This window comes from Mus musculus, chromosome 17 (assembly GCF_000001635.26).
Source record: "Mus musculus strain C57BL/6J chromosome 17, GRCm38.p6 C57BL/6J".
NCBI classification, from domain to species: domain Eukaryota; kingdom Metazoa; phylum Chordata; class Mammalia; order Rodentia; family Muridae; genus Mus; species Mus musculus.
The window spans coordinates 57,501,111-57,520,876 of NC_000083.6; the positions used below are offsets into that span (position 1 = coordinate 57,501,111).

The 19,766-nt window shown below is 38.2% G+C and overlaps 1 protein-coding gene across 1 annotated transcript in view; it reads right to left on the minus strand.

The window, feature by feature from the left end:
* Positions 1–7,672: 7,672 nt before the first annotated feature.
* The window catches only part of Vmn2r120 (vomeronasal 2, receptor 120), a 36,532-nt gene continuing 24,438 nt past the window's right edge, over positions 7,673–19,766 (minus strand). The window contains exon 7 of the mRNA NM_001104591.1: positions 7,673–8,574. Within this exon, the coding sequence (NP_001098061.1) occupies positions 7,673–8,574 (902 nt within the window). The remainder of the gene's footprint in view (positions 8,575–19,766) is intronic.

Genomic DNA, 19,766 nt, shown 5'->3' on the forward strand with positions numbered 1-19,766 from the left:
AATAGAAGGCCATATATAAAGGCAGACCTATCAGAAGTACATTAGATTTCTCAGCAGAGACTCTAAAACCCAAACCCAGAAGATACTGGACAGATATCTGTGAGACCCTAGAAATAGAATACAAATGCCAGTCCAGGATACTATACCCAGCAAAGCCCTCAATCCCCATAGATGGAGAAACCAAGATATTCCATGACAAAACCAAATTTAAAAAATACCTTTCTACTAATCCAGCCTTACAGGGGATACTAGAATGAAATCTCTAATTTGAGGAAGGTAACTACACCCAAGAAAAGACAAGAATTTAAACATTTCACAGCAAACCCCAAAGAAGAGAATGATACATACATAATACCACCTCCAGCAACAAAATAATAGGAACCAACAATCATCATCATCAACGATCATCAATCATCAACATCAATGGGCTCAATTCCCCCAGTAAAATCACAGGCGAACAGACTGGATACATAAAAAGAATCTAGCTTCTTCTTTTTTTTTGCATACAAGAAACACATCTCAGTGACAAAGACAGATATTACTTTAGAGTAAAAGGCTGGAAAAGAGTTTTACATGCAAATGGCCCTAGGAATCAAACTGGAAATGCCATTCTAATATCCAATAAAATTGACTTTCAACCAAAAGTTATCAAACAAGATTGGGAGGACACTTCATATTCTTCAAAAGAAAATTCCACCAAGATGAACTTTCAATTCTGAACATATATGCCACAAATACAAGGGCACCTACATTCATAAAAGAAACTTTACGACAGTTCAAAACACAATGATTCTCAAATATTAATTGTGGGAGACTTCAACACCTCACCCTCACCAATGGAAAAGGAAGGTCATTGAAACAGAAACTATACAGAGACACAGTGAAAAAAACAGAAGTTATGAATCAAATAGATTAAACAGATGTGTACAGAGCATTTCACCCTACAACATATGAATATACATTCTTCTCAGCACCTTCTCCAAAACTGACCATATAATTGGACATAAAAAAAGCCTCAAGAGATACAAGAAGATTGAAATAATCCTATATAACCATATCACCATGGACTAAAGCTAGACTTCGATAATAATAAAAACAACAGGAAGCCCTCATAGTCATGGAAACTAAATAAGTTTGTTAGGAAAGAAATAAAGAAAGAAATCAAAGCCTTTATAGAATTCAATGAAAATGAGGACACATCATTCCCGAACCTATAGGACACAATGAAAGCAGTGTTAAGAGGAAAATTCATAGCACTGAGTGCCTTCATAAAGAAATTGAAGAGATCCCATATAAGCAACTTAACAGCACACCTGAAAGCTCTAGAACAGAAAGAAGCAAACACATCCAAGAGGAGAAGAAGGCAGGACAAGAGGTTGTCAAACTCAGAGCTGAAATCAACCAGGTAGAAACAAAGAGAACAGTATACCGAAACAACAAAACCTAGACCTGGTTCTTTGAGAAAATTAACACGATAGATAAACTTCTAGCCAAACTAGCTAAAGGACAAGAGGCACTATCTAAATTAACAAAACCAGAAATTAAAAGGGAAACATCAACAGAACCTGAGGAAATTAAAAAAATTCTCTGAATCTATTAGAAAAGCTTATATTCAACAAAAAATGGAAAATCCAGATGAAGTGGATGATTATCTCGACAGATAATCTGTACCAGAGTCAAATCAACATCAGGAAAACTATTTAAAACAGTCCTATAAATTCTAAGGAAATAGAAATAGTTATCAAAAAAGCCCAGGACCAGAATGTTTTAATTCTGGTCCAGAATGTTCTGTTGTACCTTCAAAGAAAAGCTAATACCAATACTCTTCAAATTATTGCCTGAAATAGAAACAAAAGAAACACTATCTAATTCATTCCACGAAGAAGCATTACTCTGATACCTAAATCACACAAATATCCAACAAAGAAAGAGAACTTCAAATCAATGTCACTTATGAATATAGATTAAAAAATACTCAAGAAAATTCTCACAAACTGAATCCAAGAACATATCAAAACCATTATTCACCACAATCAAGTAGGATTCATCTTAGGGATGCAGGGGTGGTTCAGTATATGAAAATCCGTCAACGTGGTAGACTATATAAACAAACTCAAAGAAAAAGCCCACATTATCATCTGATTAGATGCTGAAAAATCCTTTGACAAAACACAACACTCTTTCATGTTAAAAGTCTTGGAGAGATCAGAAACTGATGGCTTGTACCTAAACATAATAAAAGAAATATTTGGCAAACAAACAGCCAACATCAAAAAGAATGGAGAGACATTAGAAGCACTCCTACCAAAATCTCAGTCAAGATAAAGCTGCTTACTCTTTCTCTTTATGTACTCAACGAAGTACTTGAAGTTTAGCCAGAACAATTAGAAAACAAAAGGAGATCAAAGGGAAAGAATTTGAAAAGGAAGGTGGCAAAGTATCACTGTATGCAGATGCACCAAAATTCCATCAGAGAACTACAGCTGATAAGCAACTTCAGCAAAGTGGGAGTATATGAAATTAACTGGAACAAACCAGTACACTTCCTTTATACAAATGATAGACAGAGAAGGAAATTAGGGAAACAATACCCTTCATAATAGCCACAAATAGTATAAAATATCTTGCAAATAACTCTTACTAAGCAAATGGAAGATCTGTATGACAAGAACTTCAAATCCCTGAATAAAGAAATCGAAGACCATCTCAGAAGGGGGAAAGTTCTACCATGCTCATGAACTGGTAGGATTAACGTAGTGATAATGTCCATCTTACCAAAAGCAATCTACAGATTCAATGCAATTCCCAGAAAATATCACCACAATTCTTTATAGACATGGAAAGAACATTTTTTAACACCACATGGAAAACCTTCTGGGGAATCATCATCCCTGACCTCAATATGTATTACAACTCAATAGTGATTAAAAACACCATGGCATTTGTACAGAGACAGACAGGTAAATCAATATAATAGAATCAAAGACCAGAAGCAAACCCACACACCTATGGACACTTGATCTTTAACAAACAAAAAACATACAATGGAAAAAAGAAAGCATCTTCAACAAGTGGTGCTGTTCCACTGGCGGTGTGTATGTAGAAGAATGAAAATAGATCCATATTTATCATCTTGCACAAAGCTCAAGTCCAAATGTGTCAAGGACCTCAACACAAAACCAGGTACACTGAATCTAATAGAAGAGAAAGAGGGAAAGAGCCTTGAACGCATTGGCACAGGGGAAATTTCCTGAACAGAACACTAATGGGTCAAACTCTAAGTTCACCAATGGATAAATGGGAACTCATGAAACTAAAAAGCTTCTATAAGGCAAAGAACAAAGTCAATAGGACAAACAACCAATTTACAGATTGGGAAAAAATCCTCACTAACCCTACATCTGACAGAAGGCTAATATCCAAAATATATAAAGAACTGAAGAAGTTAATCTCCAAAAATCCAAATAACCCAATTAAAAAAATGAGGTCCAGAGCTAAACAGAGAATCTACAACAGAAGAATCTTAAATGGCCAAGAAGCCTTTAAAGAAATGTTCAAAGTCCTTAGTCATCAGAGAAATGCAAATCAAAATGACCTTGAGATTCCACCTCACACCAATCCGAATGGCTAAGACAAAAAGCTGAAGTGACAGCACATGCTGGCTAGGATATGGAGAAAGAGTAACACTCATCCATTGCTGGTGGGATTGCAAACCATTACAGACACTCTGAAATCAATCTGGTGATTTCTTAGAAAATTGGAAACAGTTCTACCTGAAGTCCCAGCTATCGTACTCCTGGGCATATACCCAAAGGATGCTCTACCATACCACAAGGACACGTCCACCATCATGTTCATAGCAGCCTTATTTGTAATAGACAGAAGCTGGAAACAACCCAGATATCCTTCAACTGAAGAATGGATTCAGAAAATGTGATTCATTTACACAATGGAATACTATTTAGGTACTAAAAATGAGGACATTATGAATTTTGCAGGCAAATGCATGGAACTGGAAGATATTATTCTCAGCTAGTTAACTCAGACACAAAAGGATATGCATGGTATGTACTCACCCATAATTGGATATTAACTAAAAATACAGAATACCTAGGTTATAATCCACAGATAGTAAGAAGTGTAACATGCAGAAAAGCCCAAGTGAGGATTACTCACTCCCATGTAGAAGGGGAAAATAAATAATCAGGGAAGCAGAGAAACAGGGGTACCTGGGTGAGAGAGGGATGGGGGAGGTGAAAAGAGGAACAGGATCTGGTATGGAGGGGGTCAGGACAGAAGCTCAAGAGGTCCAAGAGAACAAATGGAGATAAGCAACATTGGATAGTGGGAGGTGGGAGAACCCTCTAGAAAGAGGCAGACACTTAGGATGTGAGGACTCAATGGGGGTGACCTTAGCCAATATGCCCATCTTTGTGTTGAGGGAACTTATAAAGTCCACCTCCAGTAGATTAGCAGAGTCTCAGGCAGAGGGACAGGTCTACTAATTCACAGTTAAAATTTCTGACCCATAATTATTCCTGCTTAAAAGCACTGCAGGGACAAAAATGGAGAAGAGATTGTAGGAAAGGTGGTCCAATGATTGGCCTAACTGGGAATTCATCTCATGTGAGGGCACTGATACCTGACACTATTACTAATGCTATCACATGCTTCTAGAAGTGAGCCTGGCATGGCTTTCCTCTAAGAGACCCTACTACCAGCAGCTGATTGAGACAGAAACAGATACTTATACTAACCTTTGGACTGAAGTCAGGGACCCCTATGGTTGATTTAGAGGAAGGATTGAAGAAACTGAAGTGGAGGGTGACCTCATAGGAGGACTAAGAGTTTCAACTAATGCAGATCCCACAGAGCTCCAAGAAATTGACCCACCAACCATGAGCATACACTGACTGGTCTGAGGTCCCTGGCACAAGTATAGCAGAGGTCTGCCTTGTCAGGCTTCAGTGAGAGAAGATGCACTTAATCCTCAAGAGCCTTGAGGCCCCAGTGAAGGGGAAAGTGGGGGGTGGGGTAGGGTAATATCATGTACTTTTACATATCTTGAGTGGTTGAGTTCACACATATACATGTAAGGTTTATTTTGAATTATCAACGGAGAAGATGAATTTGGAGTAATTTTAAGAAAGGAAGTGTTTTACTTTAGAGTGAAGACAAATTTTGGAACTAGATAACATAAATATTTTGAAATTTGGTAATATTGAATAATATTCAGTTCTGTCAATAACTCTATCAGGAACTTAGTGTGTTTCAAAGAGCAAAAAATAGCAAAAGAAATAAATTGATTAAAACGAGTAACTAGTCTTTGAATCAATGCTTTGTATACATGCAAATATAGCACTCTAAAACTAGTTAACAATAATTTATTATTCAGCAATGTTACTGAATGGTGCATTTTGTTCCAGTTGCCAATTAATCTACTCAAGTTGACCCAGTAGTGGCCATGCGTATTCCTCACTGCCTGTCCCAATGTTCTGAGTTCCTGAATGAAACACACACATGTAGACTTTTATTTTAACATGCCTTAAACAGCTCACAGGCTGGGCCAATCCCAAATCTCCACATAGTTAACACCCTCTCTATAATTCCTGAGTTATTATGTATTAAAATCTATATTCCATTTTTACTGTTCTAGACCCAGTTGGGGGAAGGAGCTAAGGTTGCTCTTCCCTGGATCTTACATGATTGCTATGCTCTCTCTTCTGCACCTCTCAAGCCTGTTCCTTACCCCTTTTCTGGCATGGTAACTTCTTTTTCCTTGTGTCTCCAGGTCTCTTGTCTGGGAATCCTAAAGTCCTGCCTTGCCGCAGACCCTCTGGGCCCCTGTGCCTGCGTAGGAAAGAGTCTCTAGAGTAGATGGGCAAGATTAGGATATAGTGACAGACAGACAAACACACAAGAGAGGTGTTAAATCTGAATGTAATTTTCCAGTCGAGCCTCAGACTTTTATAATACAGAATAAATTGCAAATCATAACAGAATAAGGCACATTGAATTTTTCCAGGTGCAAAAGGAGTGATTTCAAAAGGAACCAGATAAATGTTTAACACTAGAGATTAGCACAGATGCAAGGGGAGTGACTACAACGGGAATTTGTAGGGACCAGATAAATGTTTACATTAGAGATTAGCACTTTCTGTCAGGCAAGAGTTTTACACTTAGAGTTAATAGCCCCAGGGTAGTTAACTCTTGACACGCCTCAAGAATAATGTAGTGTCACTGACCCCAAAATTCTCTAGGCCTCGTTAATTCTTATCTATATCTGAAGACTATCCATTTTCAGTATAGTATACTAATTTGCTCTTGGCATGGAATGTAGTCTGTAATACGAATTTCTATCTCAGTGAGAATTTTAGACTCTTTCTGCAAACAACTGAATTAATGGCTAGTGCTTAATTAGTTACTGAATGGGTTAAGCTCCTCGCTGCTATCTGAAATCTAAGAACACTGGGAAAAGGCTTTAGCTATGTTAGAATACAATCTTAAAAGGCATTTACTATAAGGTAATACTTAATAGAGTGTATGTGAATCTATACACTAGACTAATGTGGATTTGGAAAATTAATTTTATGGGTTAGAGGAATAGCCAAAGATCCGGGAGTAAGTTTCCTTGAAACTCTTTCTTCATGAGAAAGCTTTCAGACTTTCATCTGTCAAGCTGACTCCACCGGAGTCCCTGGCACTGCCTCTGTCTTCCTGCCTAGCCATTGGCAGCTATATTTTCCAATCAAAAATCCACCTGGGCCAGGAATCTTTAGAAACTTATATGCGAGTTTGGGGACTCGATTGACACAATACAAATGTTAGATCAAATCCACAACACATTTTGTATTTGTAAAACAAAAATGTGATTGATTAATGAATGGAGAAATTTTAAAGAAAAGGTGTATTTATCCATTGGAGCAAGAGAAACGTAATAGTGGCCACATTCTCAAAGAATGATTTTTACCTTCCTTAGTAGCTATGAGCTATCAATAGCTCCTTAATAATGTGTGGGCCTGTAGGTTATCTTTCTGACCAGTATGAGAATTTTGGCTGCTTGATCATGTGAAGGTATTTTGTAGGTAACTACATTTAGCAGCAAATCATGGGTTCAATAGCCATTTAGGTCCAAAACCACTTACACATATGCAGCACTGATAAAACTTAGTGATTTGTTGGAAACGTATTATAGGAGGGGCTAATTTGTGAAGATGAATGAAAAAAATAGAGGAGAAAAATCAGGATATATGTGATTATAGGTCATGATGTAAATGTATGAAATAGCTAAATAATCTTAAAACTCAATAATATATTAAAATGTAATGCTATAAAACAAGTGTCAAGGGGGCTATCAATAATAACTGCACTTCACATACTACAAAACATTTGAATCCCAGAGTTAGGCAGTAAATGAGCAGAGTGCTCACTCTTCATGTTTTTGTTCTAAAATATCTATAATATTGTTACAGCATTGTATTTATATTCTTAACTAAAAATCTGTTTATGCTTGTAATAATAGGCTAGATGTTTGTACAAAAGCTGAATATTGTGGATAAGATGTAAAATGATTTTAGTTACTGTTTGTTCTCATAACATGATTTTTCTGTGATGGCTCAAAATCCTGAGATTGAAATGCAGACATGTAAGGCAATCTTGCATACTGAATATTTCACTTGCACACTCTTGTGCCTCTCAGTCCTTTAAAAGAACCATTCTTAGGTCTTATAAGAATTATGTAGCATTTGGGGACAAATATGCATCCTAGCAACCCTGCACTGGAGGCCAAGATGGAGAAGACCTCCACAGCCACCATGACCTTTCCCTTGGTGCTATGGTAGACAGGGAGGAAGGTGACCCAGACACTACAGAACACCAGCATGCTAAATGTCAGGAACTTGGCTTCATTGAATATGTCAGGCAGGTTCCTGGCCCAAAATGCCACAGTTAACGTTCCCATAGCTAAAAAGCCTAGGTATCCCAGCACACAGTAAAAGGCAGTAGCGGATCCCTTGTTGCACATGATGGTGATGTGGCCACGTTCATTGTGTGCATTTATGTCAACAAAGGGAGCAGATGCTCCCAACCAGATTGCACAAAGAACCATTTGGATAAGGGTACATATGGGAATGATCAAGTTAGGTGAAACCAGAATCCATCTCATCCTTCTTCCTGGTACAGTGCTTCTGAAAGCCAGAACCACAGTAACAGTTTTGGCCAAGACAGTAGATACAGCTATAGTGAACACAACTCCAAATGACATCTGCTGTAGAATGCAAGTTGCCATGTTGGGAAGCCCAATGAAGGGCAATGAGCAGAGGAAACATAAGATGAGGGAGATGAGCAGGATGTAGCTGAGAGTGCGGTTATTGGCTTTCACAATCGGAGTTTCATGATGCTTTACAAAGACACCAAGAACAAGAGCTGTGAGTGCAGAGAAGCACAGAGCCATGCAAGCCAGAGCCATCCCCAAGGGATCTTCATAGGCCAGAAAAGTCACAGCTTTAGGGATGCAGTGAGTTTGTTCTGTGTTGGCATACTGATCATCTGGACACTTTATACACTGAATACTGTCTGGTGAAAAATGAAATATTATATCAGTCATAGTCCAACAAATGTTATCACATTCCCATAACCCCTGGTGGCATTGGATAAAGTAGTTTGGTTTTTTTGACAGTGGACAGTAGAGTAAACTGTCAGCAATGTTTCAACCCTACATTTCTTCTTTCAATTCAAGTGCACATACCAATGTTCTTTCATCATATGGCATATTCATAATAAAACTCTCCTCAACACACAGCAAATACAAAAGTTATTCTCTTGCAGCATTTTCAATATATTTGAATGTGTATGTCACAAGAACAAAAGAGTTTTTCTAGAGGGCGAGTCATGAGGATCTAAGAGCTGTCTCATTCAGTGTTGGTAAAGACTTTCCCTTTGGTATCTTGATGTAGTTTATTCCAAAGACTATATTCTAAAGATTTGTTCTTATAGTGACAGATACATGCAATTCTAATGTTACATGAGGCAAACATCTGTGTACAGGAGACAGAGACCATTACAGAAGTGTACAACCAATAAAATGATACCCAGTCCTTAGGGTATAACTATATAAACACTTCCATATTGCAAGAGACAGAAGATCAAACAATTTGCTGGGAGACTCTCTCCTAGTAATATACGAAGTGACACTCATGAAATGTCATCAACATAAATCCCTGACCATAAGGTGATCAGACGAAAACAGTGAATAGATCACTTTTGATTACCTTAATATTTCAGCATTAAAATGTTTCAGCCAAGAACTTGTCTTTGTCCTTTCTTTAAAAATATTTCTTATTTTTCTATATGATATCTATCTTGCCAATTTAGAGGTCTTTAAGCATCTCACTGATATTTTTTAGGTATTTGAAATTAATGGAATTCCATATACTTCAAATTGAATTTTATTTCTAAAGTCAGTGGGATTATTCATTTAAAACATGATTTTTTTAAAAGGAAACTGTGAATTCAGGCATGAATGCATGTAATGATTTCATTAATATAAACAACTCTAATCATTTTCTAATAAAGAATTCTTTTTTGTCTGTCTGTCAGACAATCTTTAGGTATAGAATATACTAGGAAGTTGTATTGTGAAGAAAGCCTGGATAACACTTTAATAGTGTTTAGGTGAATTATAATAACCACTCATTAGAAGTAACCTGCCCCAGAAACCTAGTACTACATTCCAAACAGAGATCTCACTAATCTCCTTTTAAGTTAACTGTTTAATAAATAAAAATACCAAGACAACTTTATTATTTAATTTTGGCAGACCTTAAAAGAAGAAACAAAACCTATCTTTTTGAAGATATATTTTTTAATTAGTTATTTTCCTCATTTACATTTTCAATGCTATCCCAAAGGTCCCCCATACCCACCCCCCCCCAATCCCCTACCCACCCACTCCCCCTTTTTGGCCCTGGTGTTCCCCTGTATTGGGGCATATAAAGTTTGCAAGTCCAATGGGCCTCTCTTTGCAGTGATTGCCGACTAGGCCATCTTTTGATACATATGCAGCTAGAGACAAGAGCTCTGGGGTACTGGTTAGTTCATATTGTTGTTCCACCTATAGGGTTGCAGTTCCCTTTAGCTCCTTGGTTAATTTCTCCAGCTCCTCCATTGGGGGCCATGTGACCCATCCAATAGGTGACTGTGATCATCCACTTTGAAGATATCTTTTCATAAAAAAGAAAGAATAGTTTGAAGATCTCTTAATGAAACCAATTTTAGCCTTGTACCAAAACCAAGTAATTGAATAAGAAGGAAAGAAAGTAATGGATCAGTATCCTGATGAATATTGATAAAGATTCAATATATGGAAATTAAAACTGCAGAATACATAACTTAGATGGACTCAAAGGCAGGAGACACATGATTCTCTCAATTAATGGAGAAACACTTTGATATTTCCACTAAACTAGGAATGGTGGCATTATTTCACAATAGTAGTGAAACTGCATGTGAACAATATACAGATAACATTGTGTTTTAAAAAACAAGTAGAAAACATTTCTACTAAGATCAGAAACAAGACAAGTATTTACTTTCTTTACAATTCATAGACTTTGTACTTGCAATATTGAGATAAAGCAAGAGGCAAGAGGAATAAAGTAAAATTTATACAAAGAAGTCAAAGTATCATTATTTTCATGAATGACCCTAATATTCCATCAGAAAACTCACAGATAAGATTAAAACTTATGCCATTTGTGGTGATGTACACCAGTAGGATTTGCTGAAGGAGGCAAAGGCAGGAGGATCACTAGTTCGAAGCCATCCTTGGCTACACATTTGCACAGGAACTGCAGAGCAGTGGAGGACAGGATCCTTCCAGTTTCCATATGCACCCCAGAGATTAGCCTATGCCACAGCTCTCTATACCCAAATCCTGCCTGGAGAGGGCTGGTCTCCCAGGAGTGATGACACACCAAAGATCACAGGATCACAGTCTCACAGAAAGAACAAGCTCCAGTCAGAGACAGCCAGATGAGCTAACACCAGAGATAATCAGATGGTGATATGCAAGCACAAAAAACTAAGCAACAGAAATCAAGGCTACCTGGCATCATCAGAACCCAGTTCTCCCACCACAGAAAGCCAGCAAATTGGAAAACAAGATTCTGATTTAAAATCACATCTCATGATGATGATAGAGGACTTTAAGAAGGATGATGCCCTAGTGTAGGGGAATGCCAGAGAGGGGAAGGTGAGAGTGGGTGGGTAGGGGAGCACCTTAATAGAGGCAGGGAGAGGGGGAATGTGATAGGGGGTTTCCTTAGGAAAGTCCTGGAAACATTTGAAATGTAAATAAAGAAAATATTCAATAAAAAAGAAATACAGGAGAACACAGGTAAACCGGTAGAAGCCCTTAACGGGTAAATACATAAATCCCTTAAAGAAATACAGTATCCTTCTAGTCTGAGCCTGTGCCCTGGGCAAACCTTTGGTGCTGACTCTACACCCAGTCCCACAACACCCAGAGGAAGCTCACCTTCCAGGTGCTCTAACATGCCTAGGATCACAGGTGAGGAGGTCACAACATCTGACCCAACATCTGGAGTAACTGGGTCCCCCAGGATCCAGGGATGCAGGAACCTCCACCCACCAAGTGGCATGGGTTCCTTCCAGTCTGAACCTGCACCTGCATCAGACCTGGGGTGTTGGCTCTGTACCTACTCTTAAAACATCCAGATGGAGCCTGACTCCCAGGCACTCTGAAATGCCTAGGATCACAGGATCACAGAGGAAGCTCTACTCCCAGGAGATTGGACACACCCAGGAGCACCTGAGCTCTGTCACACTCAAGATCACAGCTGAGGCCACAACATCTTTTCCAACACCGAGCCTAAATGGGACCCCCATAGGAACCAGGGAAACACAAACACCCACCTAGTCAGAGGCCTCCAGCTTGCACCTCTGCCCGGAGCTAACCTAGGACTCTGACTCTCCTTCCACTCATGGAACATGCAGAGAAAGCTTGACTCCCAGGAGCTCTGACACAACAGGATCTCAGGAGCTTGGTCACACTAGGATTTCATAATATCAGAGGCAGCTTGACTCCCAGGAGCTCTGACACACTCAGGATCCCAGGATCCCAGGATCCCAAGATCCCAGAATCACAGGGTCACAGAGACAGCTGGACTCTGAGGAGTTCTGACAAAACCAGGATCACAGGAGGGACAGGCTACAGTCAGAGAAATCAAGGGCAGGTAGCATTAGAGATAACCAGATGGCAAGAGACAAGCACAAGAACATAAGCAACAGAAACCAAGGCTACTTGGCATCATCAGAACCCAGTTCTCCCACTACAGCAAGTCCCAGATACCCCAAACACACTGGGAAATCAAGATTCAGATTTAAAATCACATCTTATAATGATGATTGGGGACATTAAGAAGACATAAATAACTCCCTTAAAGAAATACAGGAGAACACAGGTAAATAGTTAGAAGCCCTTAAAGAGGAAACAGAAAAAAAAAAAAAACTGTTAAAGAATGACAGAAAAAAAAAACAACCAAACAGGTGAAAGAATTGAACAAAACTATCTAGGATCTAAAACTGAAAATAGAAACAATAAGGAAATCACAAAGGGAGACCACCCTGGAGTTAGAAAACCTAGGAAAGAGATCAGGAGTCATAGATGCAAGCATCACCAACAGAATACAACAGATAGAAAAGAGAAGAATCTCAGGTGCAGAAGATATCATAGAAGACATTGACACAATAGACAAAGAAAATGCAAAATACAAAAAGATCCTAAACCCAAACATCCAGGAAATTCAGGACACAATGAAAATACCAAACCTGAGGATAATAGATATAGAAGAGAGCAAAGATGCCCAAGTTAAAAGGCTAGTAAATATCTTCAACAAAATTATAGAAGAAAACTTCCCTAACCTAAAGAAAGAGATGCCCATGAACATACAAGAAGCCTACAGAACTCCAAATAGCCTGGACCAAAAAAAAATTTCTCCCATCACATAAAAATCAAAACACCAAATTCACAAAACACAGAAAGAATATTAAAAGTAGTAAGAGGAAAAGGCCAAGTAAAATATAAAGTCAAGCCTATCAGAACTACACCAGACTTCTGGTGCAGATGTCATACAGACTCTAAGAGACTACAAATGCCAGCCCAGGCTTCTATATCCAGCAAAATTCTCAATTACCACAGATGGAGAAACCAAGATATTCCAAGACAAAACCAAATTTACACAATATCTTTCCACAAATCCAGTCCTACTAAGGATAATAGATGTAAAACTCTAACACAAGGAGGGAAACTACACCCTAGAAAAAGCAAGAAAGTATTCTTCGTTCAGCAAACCCAAAAGAAGATAGCCACACAATCAATTTTATCTCTAAGAACAAAAATAACAGGAAGCAACAATAACTGGCCCTTAATATTTATTAATATCAATGGGCTCAATTCCCCAATAAAATTATCTAGATTAACAGACTGGATAAATAAATAGGACCCAGCATTTTGCTAAGTACTGGAAATGCACCTCAGTGACAAAATGAGGCACTACCTCAGAATAAAAGACTGGAAAAGAATTGGTCCTGAGAAACAAGCTGGAGCAACCATTCTAATATACCATAAAATTGACTTCAATGAAAAGATGAGGAAGGATGCTTCAGATTCATCAAAGAAAAATCTACCAAGATGACCTCTCAATTCTGAATATCTATGTTCCAAATGCAAGGGCACCGACATTCACAAAAGAAATTTTACTGTATCTCAAGGCACACATTGCACCTCACACAATAATAGTGGAAAACTTCAACACCAAACTCTTAGCAATGGACAGATCATGGAAACAGAAATTAAACAGAGACACAGTGGAACTAACTATGAACGAGATGGATTTAACAGATATATATAGAACATTTCATCCTAAAGCAAAAGAATATACCTTCTTCTCAGCACCTTGTTGTACCTTCTCCCAAATTGACCATATAGTCAGTCACAAAACAGGCCTCAACTGATATAAGATGTTTGAAATGATCCCATGCATTCTATCAGACCACTACAGACTAAAGCTGCTTTTAAGTACCAACAAAAAAATTGGAAAAAACACATACACATGGAAGCTGAACAACTCTCTACTCAATGATAGCTTGGTCAGGGAAGAAATAAAGAAAGAAATTAGACTTTTTAGAATTTAATGAAAATAAAGGCACAAGATACCCAAACTTATGGGACACAATAAAAGCAGTGCTAAGAGGAAAATTCATAGCTCTGAGTGCCTCCAAACAGAAACTAGAGAGAGCACACACTAGCAGCTTGACAGCACACCTGAAAGCTCTAGAACAAAAAGAAGCAAATATGCCCAAGAAGAGTAGATGGCAGGAAATAATTAAACTCAGGGCCGACATCAACCAAATAGAATCAAAGAGAACAATACAAAGAATCAACAAATATAATGGTGATTCTAGAAAAATACATTAATAATTCATAAATCATGAAAAATATTGTTTAGAAAAATAAAACTATGACAAAACTTTGTTAGGGCTGCATATGTATTATCTATATGATTGACCAAAGTGCTCACAGTGATAATATTGTTACAGGTGGCTTTGTTCTTTCTCCTTTCATACAATTGGCAAGCAGAAATTCATTCTAGTAATGGATACATGTAACTTCATGGAACTAAAAATGCTTCTTTACAGAAAATGAATACAGTGGAGCGAAAAGAAAGCAGCAGAGATTAAAATCACTAGCAAAACATGATGGCGGATTAATATATTTTAAACTATGGATTTCATTATTTAATTAATATGGTGACATTTAATTATTCACTTACTCTTGAATTCTTTTCATAGTGACCATTTACTTGTGAATTTAGGAACTCACTCTTTCTTTCTTTCTTTCTTTCTTTCTTTCTTTCTTTCTTTCTTTCTTTCTTTCTTTCTTTCTTTTGTTCTTTCTTTCTTTCTTTCTTTCTTTCTTTCTTTCTTTCTTTCTTTCTTTCTTTCTTTCTTTCTTTCTTCCTTCCTTCCTTCCTTCCTTCCTTCCTTCCTTCCTTCCTTTCCTTTCTCTCTCTCTCTCTCTCTCTCTCTCTCTCTCTCTCTCTCTCTCTCTTTCTTTCTTTCTTTCTTTCTTTCTTTTTCTTTGAAAACTAAGTGGTCTTGGTAGAAATTCACCCAACACATTAGTGTCAGCATTTTGGTCAATTGTGTAGATAAGCCATGTCTTCCCTGTCATTGTTTTTGTTATGGTTTCCTTAGCAATACTCTTACTGACTTATGAATTATTCCTGTATCATTCTATAATCACACTTAAATTTCTTTATTCTTCATCCTCACCTTCTATTTTCTTTTTTAAACGTTTTATATCAATTTTTTATTGTATATTTTATTTATTTACATTTTAAATGTTATCCTCCTTCCCAGCTTCTCCTCCAAAACCTCCCTATCTCATCCCCTCTCCCCCTGCTCCTTCACCCACCCACCCACTCCCACCTCACTGCTCTGGCATTCCCCTACACTGGGACATCGAGCCTTCACAGGACCAAGGCCCTCTCCTTCCATTGATGCCAGACAAGGCTATCCTCTGCTACATATGTGGCTAGAGCCATGGGTCCTTCCACAGGTACTATCTGGTTGGTGATTTAGTCCCTGGGAGCTCTGGGCAGTCTGGTTAGTTGATATTTTTGTTCTTCCTGTGGTGTTGTAAACCCCTTTCAGCTCCTTCAGTCCTTTCTCTAGCTCCTCCATTGGGGTCCCTGTGCTCAGTCCAATGGTTGGCTGCAAACATCCACCTCTGTATTTGTCAGGCTCTAGCAGAGCCTCTCAGGAGACAGCTATATCAGACTCTTGTTCTATTTTCTTATGTTTTGTGAAATATATAATTTTCTGTTTCCCAGTTACTTTCTTGACAGAAGCCATCTAGGAAAGGCTATGGCAAGCAACTGAGTTTTTGGAAGATGGCCTACCATTTTGCATGGCTGCGATGGTCACACTCTGAGAGGCCTGAACTCCAGAGACTTTGTCCCAGGATTGCTTCTCATTTATAATAAGCCTTTCTTGCTACTATTAAATGGCTTAATGATTTTTAAATTATTTACCTACTCTGTTTTGCAGACTTCTGTTTTGCCGAATATATATGAAGATGTGCTTTCATGTAGTCATGCTGATTAGATGAATTGAGCATCTCATAATTCTTGATAATGATTTAATAAAACTCCTAATTTGATACAAGTAATCTGAAGCCCCTATAGAATAAAAGCTACAAATAGATCTCTGTAAACTGCCATGCCTCATAGACTATTTGCACTAGGAAAAGAAAACAGGCTTAGCACAAATTAGTAATAAAAACACACCAATTCAAAGTGAGGTCCAAGGATCAGGCCACAGTTGTGCACTATGAGAAAGCAAGGCCCTGTGAAACTATTGTTTTGATCTTATAATGAGACTATAGAATGAAGCACTGCTTTGAACTTATAATTTACATTCTGCTGTAACTTTCTTTCTTTTTTTCTTTCGTTCGTTCGTTTGTTCTTCCCTCCCTCCCTCCTTCCTTCCTTCCTTCCTTCCTTCCTTCCTTCCTTCCTTCCTTCCCTCCTTCCTTTCTGTCTTTTCCTTTCTCTCTGGGTCAAGAGGAGCTGATGAACTCTGAGTCTTTCACCTGGCCAGCAAGAGGTCCTGAATCAAAGAATAAAGTTTCCAAGCAAGTAATATTCTTTTCTTAATCTTCTTCTGCTTTTAGCAGGAGTCAATTGAGAGAAGCCATCAGCTTTTAGCTCCGGCAAGAGAGAGTTAAATTTCCAGAAGCCATAAACTTCTGACTTCCAGAACCATAAGAAAGCATTAATTGCCAGAGGTCATAAACCTTTGGTCTTAGACCCACATTGCTTCTTACCTCAGTACCTGAATGTTGGGGGTGGGGCCCAGACACTTTCTCACTCATTTATTCTTCTATACTGAGATATAAAGAACATCACAGAATAGAATTTTACTTTTTACTTGCATTAACATAGAATATGTATACAATATATAATTCAGAATTCTAAATTTGAATAAAAATATAATCCCAACAACTCTATATGGTATAATAACTGGAATCTCCAATTTGATACTACAGTTCTATTATTTTTCTACTGTCCATGCATTTTTAAGAAGTATGTTTCTAATATTGAACCACATAGACTTCAAGTTGATAGGAGGTGTATCAGTTATATATGCCCAGAAGAGTCCCACAGGAAATACTATATACATAATAGGCAACTAGAACACTTATTCAAGAGGCCAAAGTATGTTTTAGAAATGATACATATGAGTTGATTTTATTCTTTGTATACTGCAAAGTTATCTCACAATTAAGAAAAAGTCAGAAAATCACTACAAATCAAATTGTGATAAGACAACCATAAAAATCATAAATATGATGCCTACATGAAAATTACAACACTTGGGCCTTTTGTCTTCTTCCTTAGTGACATCCTAACATCAACATCAGAATCATTGTGTCAAAGCTTTCTTGGAGAGATTTTAAGGTGATACTATTAATAAATGAGAAGTTAATTCACATTTTAGCCATTTAAACACGTTAAATTTATAGTGCATTCATGACAGGAGCCTAGCATGGCTGTCCTCTGAGAGACCCTACCAGCAGCTGTCTGAGACAGATGCAGATACTTATAGACAACCACTGGACTGAGGTCAGGGAACCCTATGAAAGAGTTAGGGGAAGGATTAAAGGAGCTAAAGGGGATGACAACTCCTTAGGAAGATCAACAGTGTCAACTAACCTGGACCCCGGGGATCTCCCAGTGACTATGTCACCAACCAAAGAGCATACACAGGCTGGTCTGAGGTGCTCTTTCCCACACATACATAGCAGAGCATTGACTGCTTTGCCTGGCCCAGTGGGAAAGGATGGACTTAATCCTATAGAGACTTGATGCCCTAGAGAAGTGGGATACCCAGGGAAGGGCATCCTCTCAGAGGTGAAGGGGATTGAGGATGTGGTAAAGAGCTCTGGGAGGAGGGATCTGGATGAGGGGCAACATTTGGGATATGTGATGGTTTGAATATGTTTGGCCTAGGGAGTGGCACTATTAGGAGGTGTGGCCTTGTTGGAGTAGGTGTGGCCTTGTTGAAGGAAGTGTGTCACTGTGGGTGTGGGCTTTAATACCCTCATCTGAGCTGCCTAGAAGCCAGTCTTTCCTGTTTGCCTTCAGAGCAAGTTGTTGATTTCTCAGCTACTCCTTGGCCATGTCTGACTAGGTGCTGTCATGCTCCCACCTTGATGACAATGGACTGAACCTCTGAACCTGTAAGCCAGCCCGAATTAAATATCATCCTTATAAGAATTGCCTTGGTCATGGTATCTGTTCACAGCAGTAAAATCTCAACTAACATATGATGTAAATAAATAAATAAATAAATAAATAAATAAATAAATAAACTATTCTAGTAATATAAGTTGTATTCATATGAGACAGAACTAAGTAAGTTTCTATAGGTCCAATATACCATCATCTTAAAACATGGACACCATCATTTATTTCTGTCTGTCTCCAGGACTGTACACTGCCTTTTGCAGCTCAGCAGCCCTGACCACTTCATGTTACTCTACATCTGGTACTTGCTACACAGATGTGAACTAAGAAGAAACAGAAAATAAAAAATCTCCATTGAGGATGTTCTGTACCAAAGGCTATTGTGAACAGAAATGTATATTTACTGAGTCAAAAAAACCAAACCTCCATCATGGTTTGTAGGCACCAGCTTAGTATCTAGTATAATGCTGGGTACTTGGATGGAGGGCTATGAAAAATTCATGCCTGCAATGTGTTGTTGTGCCATTTCAAGAAGGAGTAAATCTGATGGATTGATGGACAGTTTCACGGCCTCACTGCACTGCACTGTGAAGACATGATCCTGCTTCTGGATCAGAGTCAACTTTAATGTGCAGCTATTTTAACAGTTGTGATTTTAAGCCCCAACTCCCTGTAGACACAGGACAGCAATGCACTAACATGGCCTCTGCTTCCATGTTTGTAACTGTGAAAAGCACACAGTCACTGAACAGTCTATGGTAGCCATGACGTTGTGTTATGACCATGCACATGGCCTAGTGCTTCCAAGTTCAATTGCCTCATACTGAACTGTGTTATATCCAAGAATATCCACTCCACAGGAATCCTAGGAATCTTGGGAATCCCCTTTGTTTCTCATAATTTTCATCTGCTTCAGACCTTGAATTGAGTTTCCATTGTAGAGACTGATATTACTACACAGTATCTATTTATTGAAATAAAATTTGTCTTAGTGTTTGCTTATACCTTCTTTCTCTTTTTCATTAAATAACATCAGGATGTCACTTATTTCTTGTCCTAGGAAAGTATTGAGAGTTATTGGCTTCTAGAGGAGATAAAGTCAGTCTTCTGCAGGGAAGTGGCTCTCTTGTTCCAGTCGTTGGCCCTATCTGTAGTCATATGAAGATTTGCAGCACCAAGTAGATTCACTTGGCTTTACAAAAGAACACATGCCATTGGAAGGGAGTAGTGGAAAATGGGAGAGGTTTTGGTTTGAAGGGAACGGGGGTGAATATAATCAAAAGATATTATATATATGTAAGAAATTTCTCAAAAGTAGTTAGACAGCAGGTACCAGAATCATGAGGCAGTTTGAAATCTTAATGGATTTCCTGGATTATTGCTGTGGTTATACATTTAATAACTATTTTGATTTTTTATAACTGTAGGTGACTA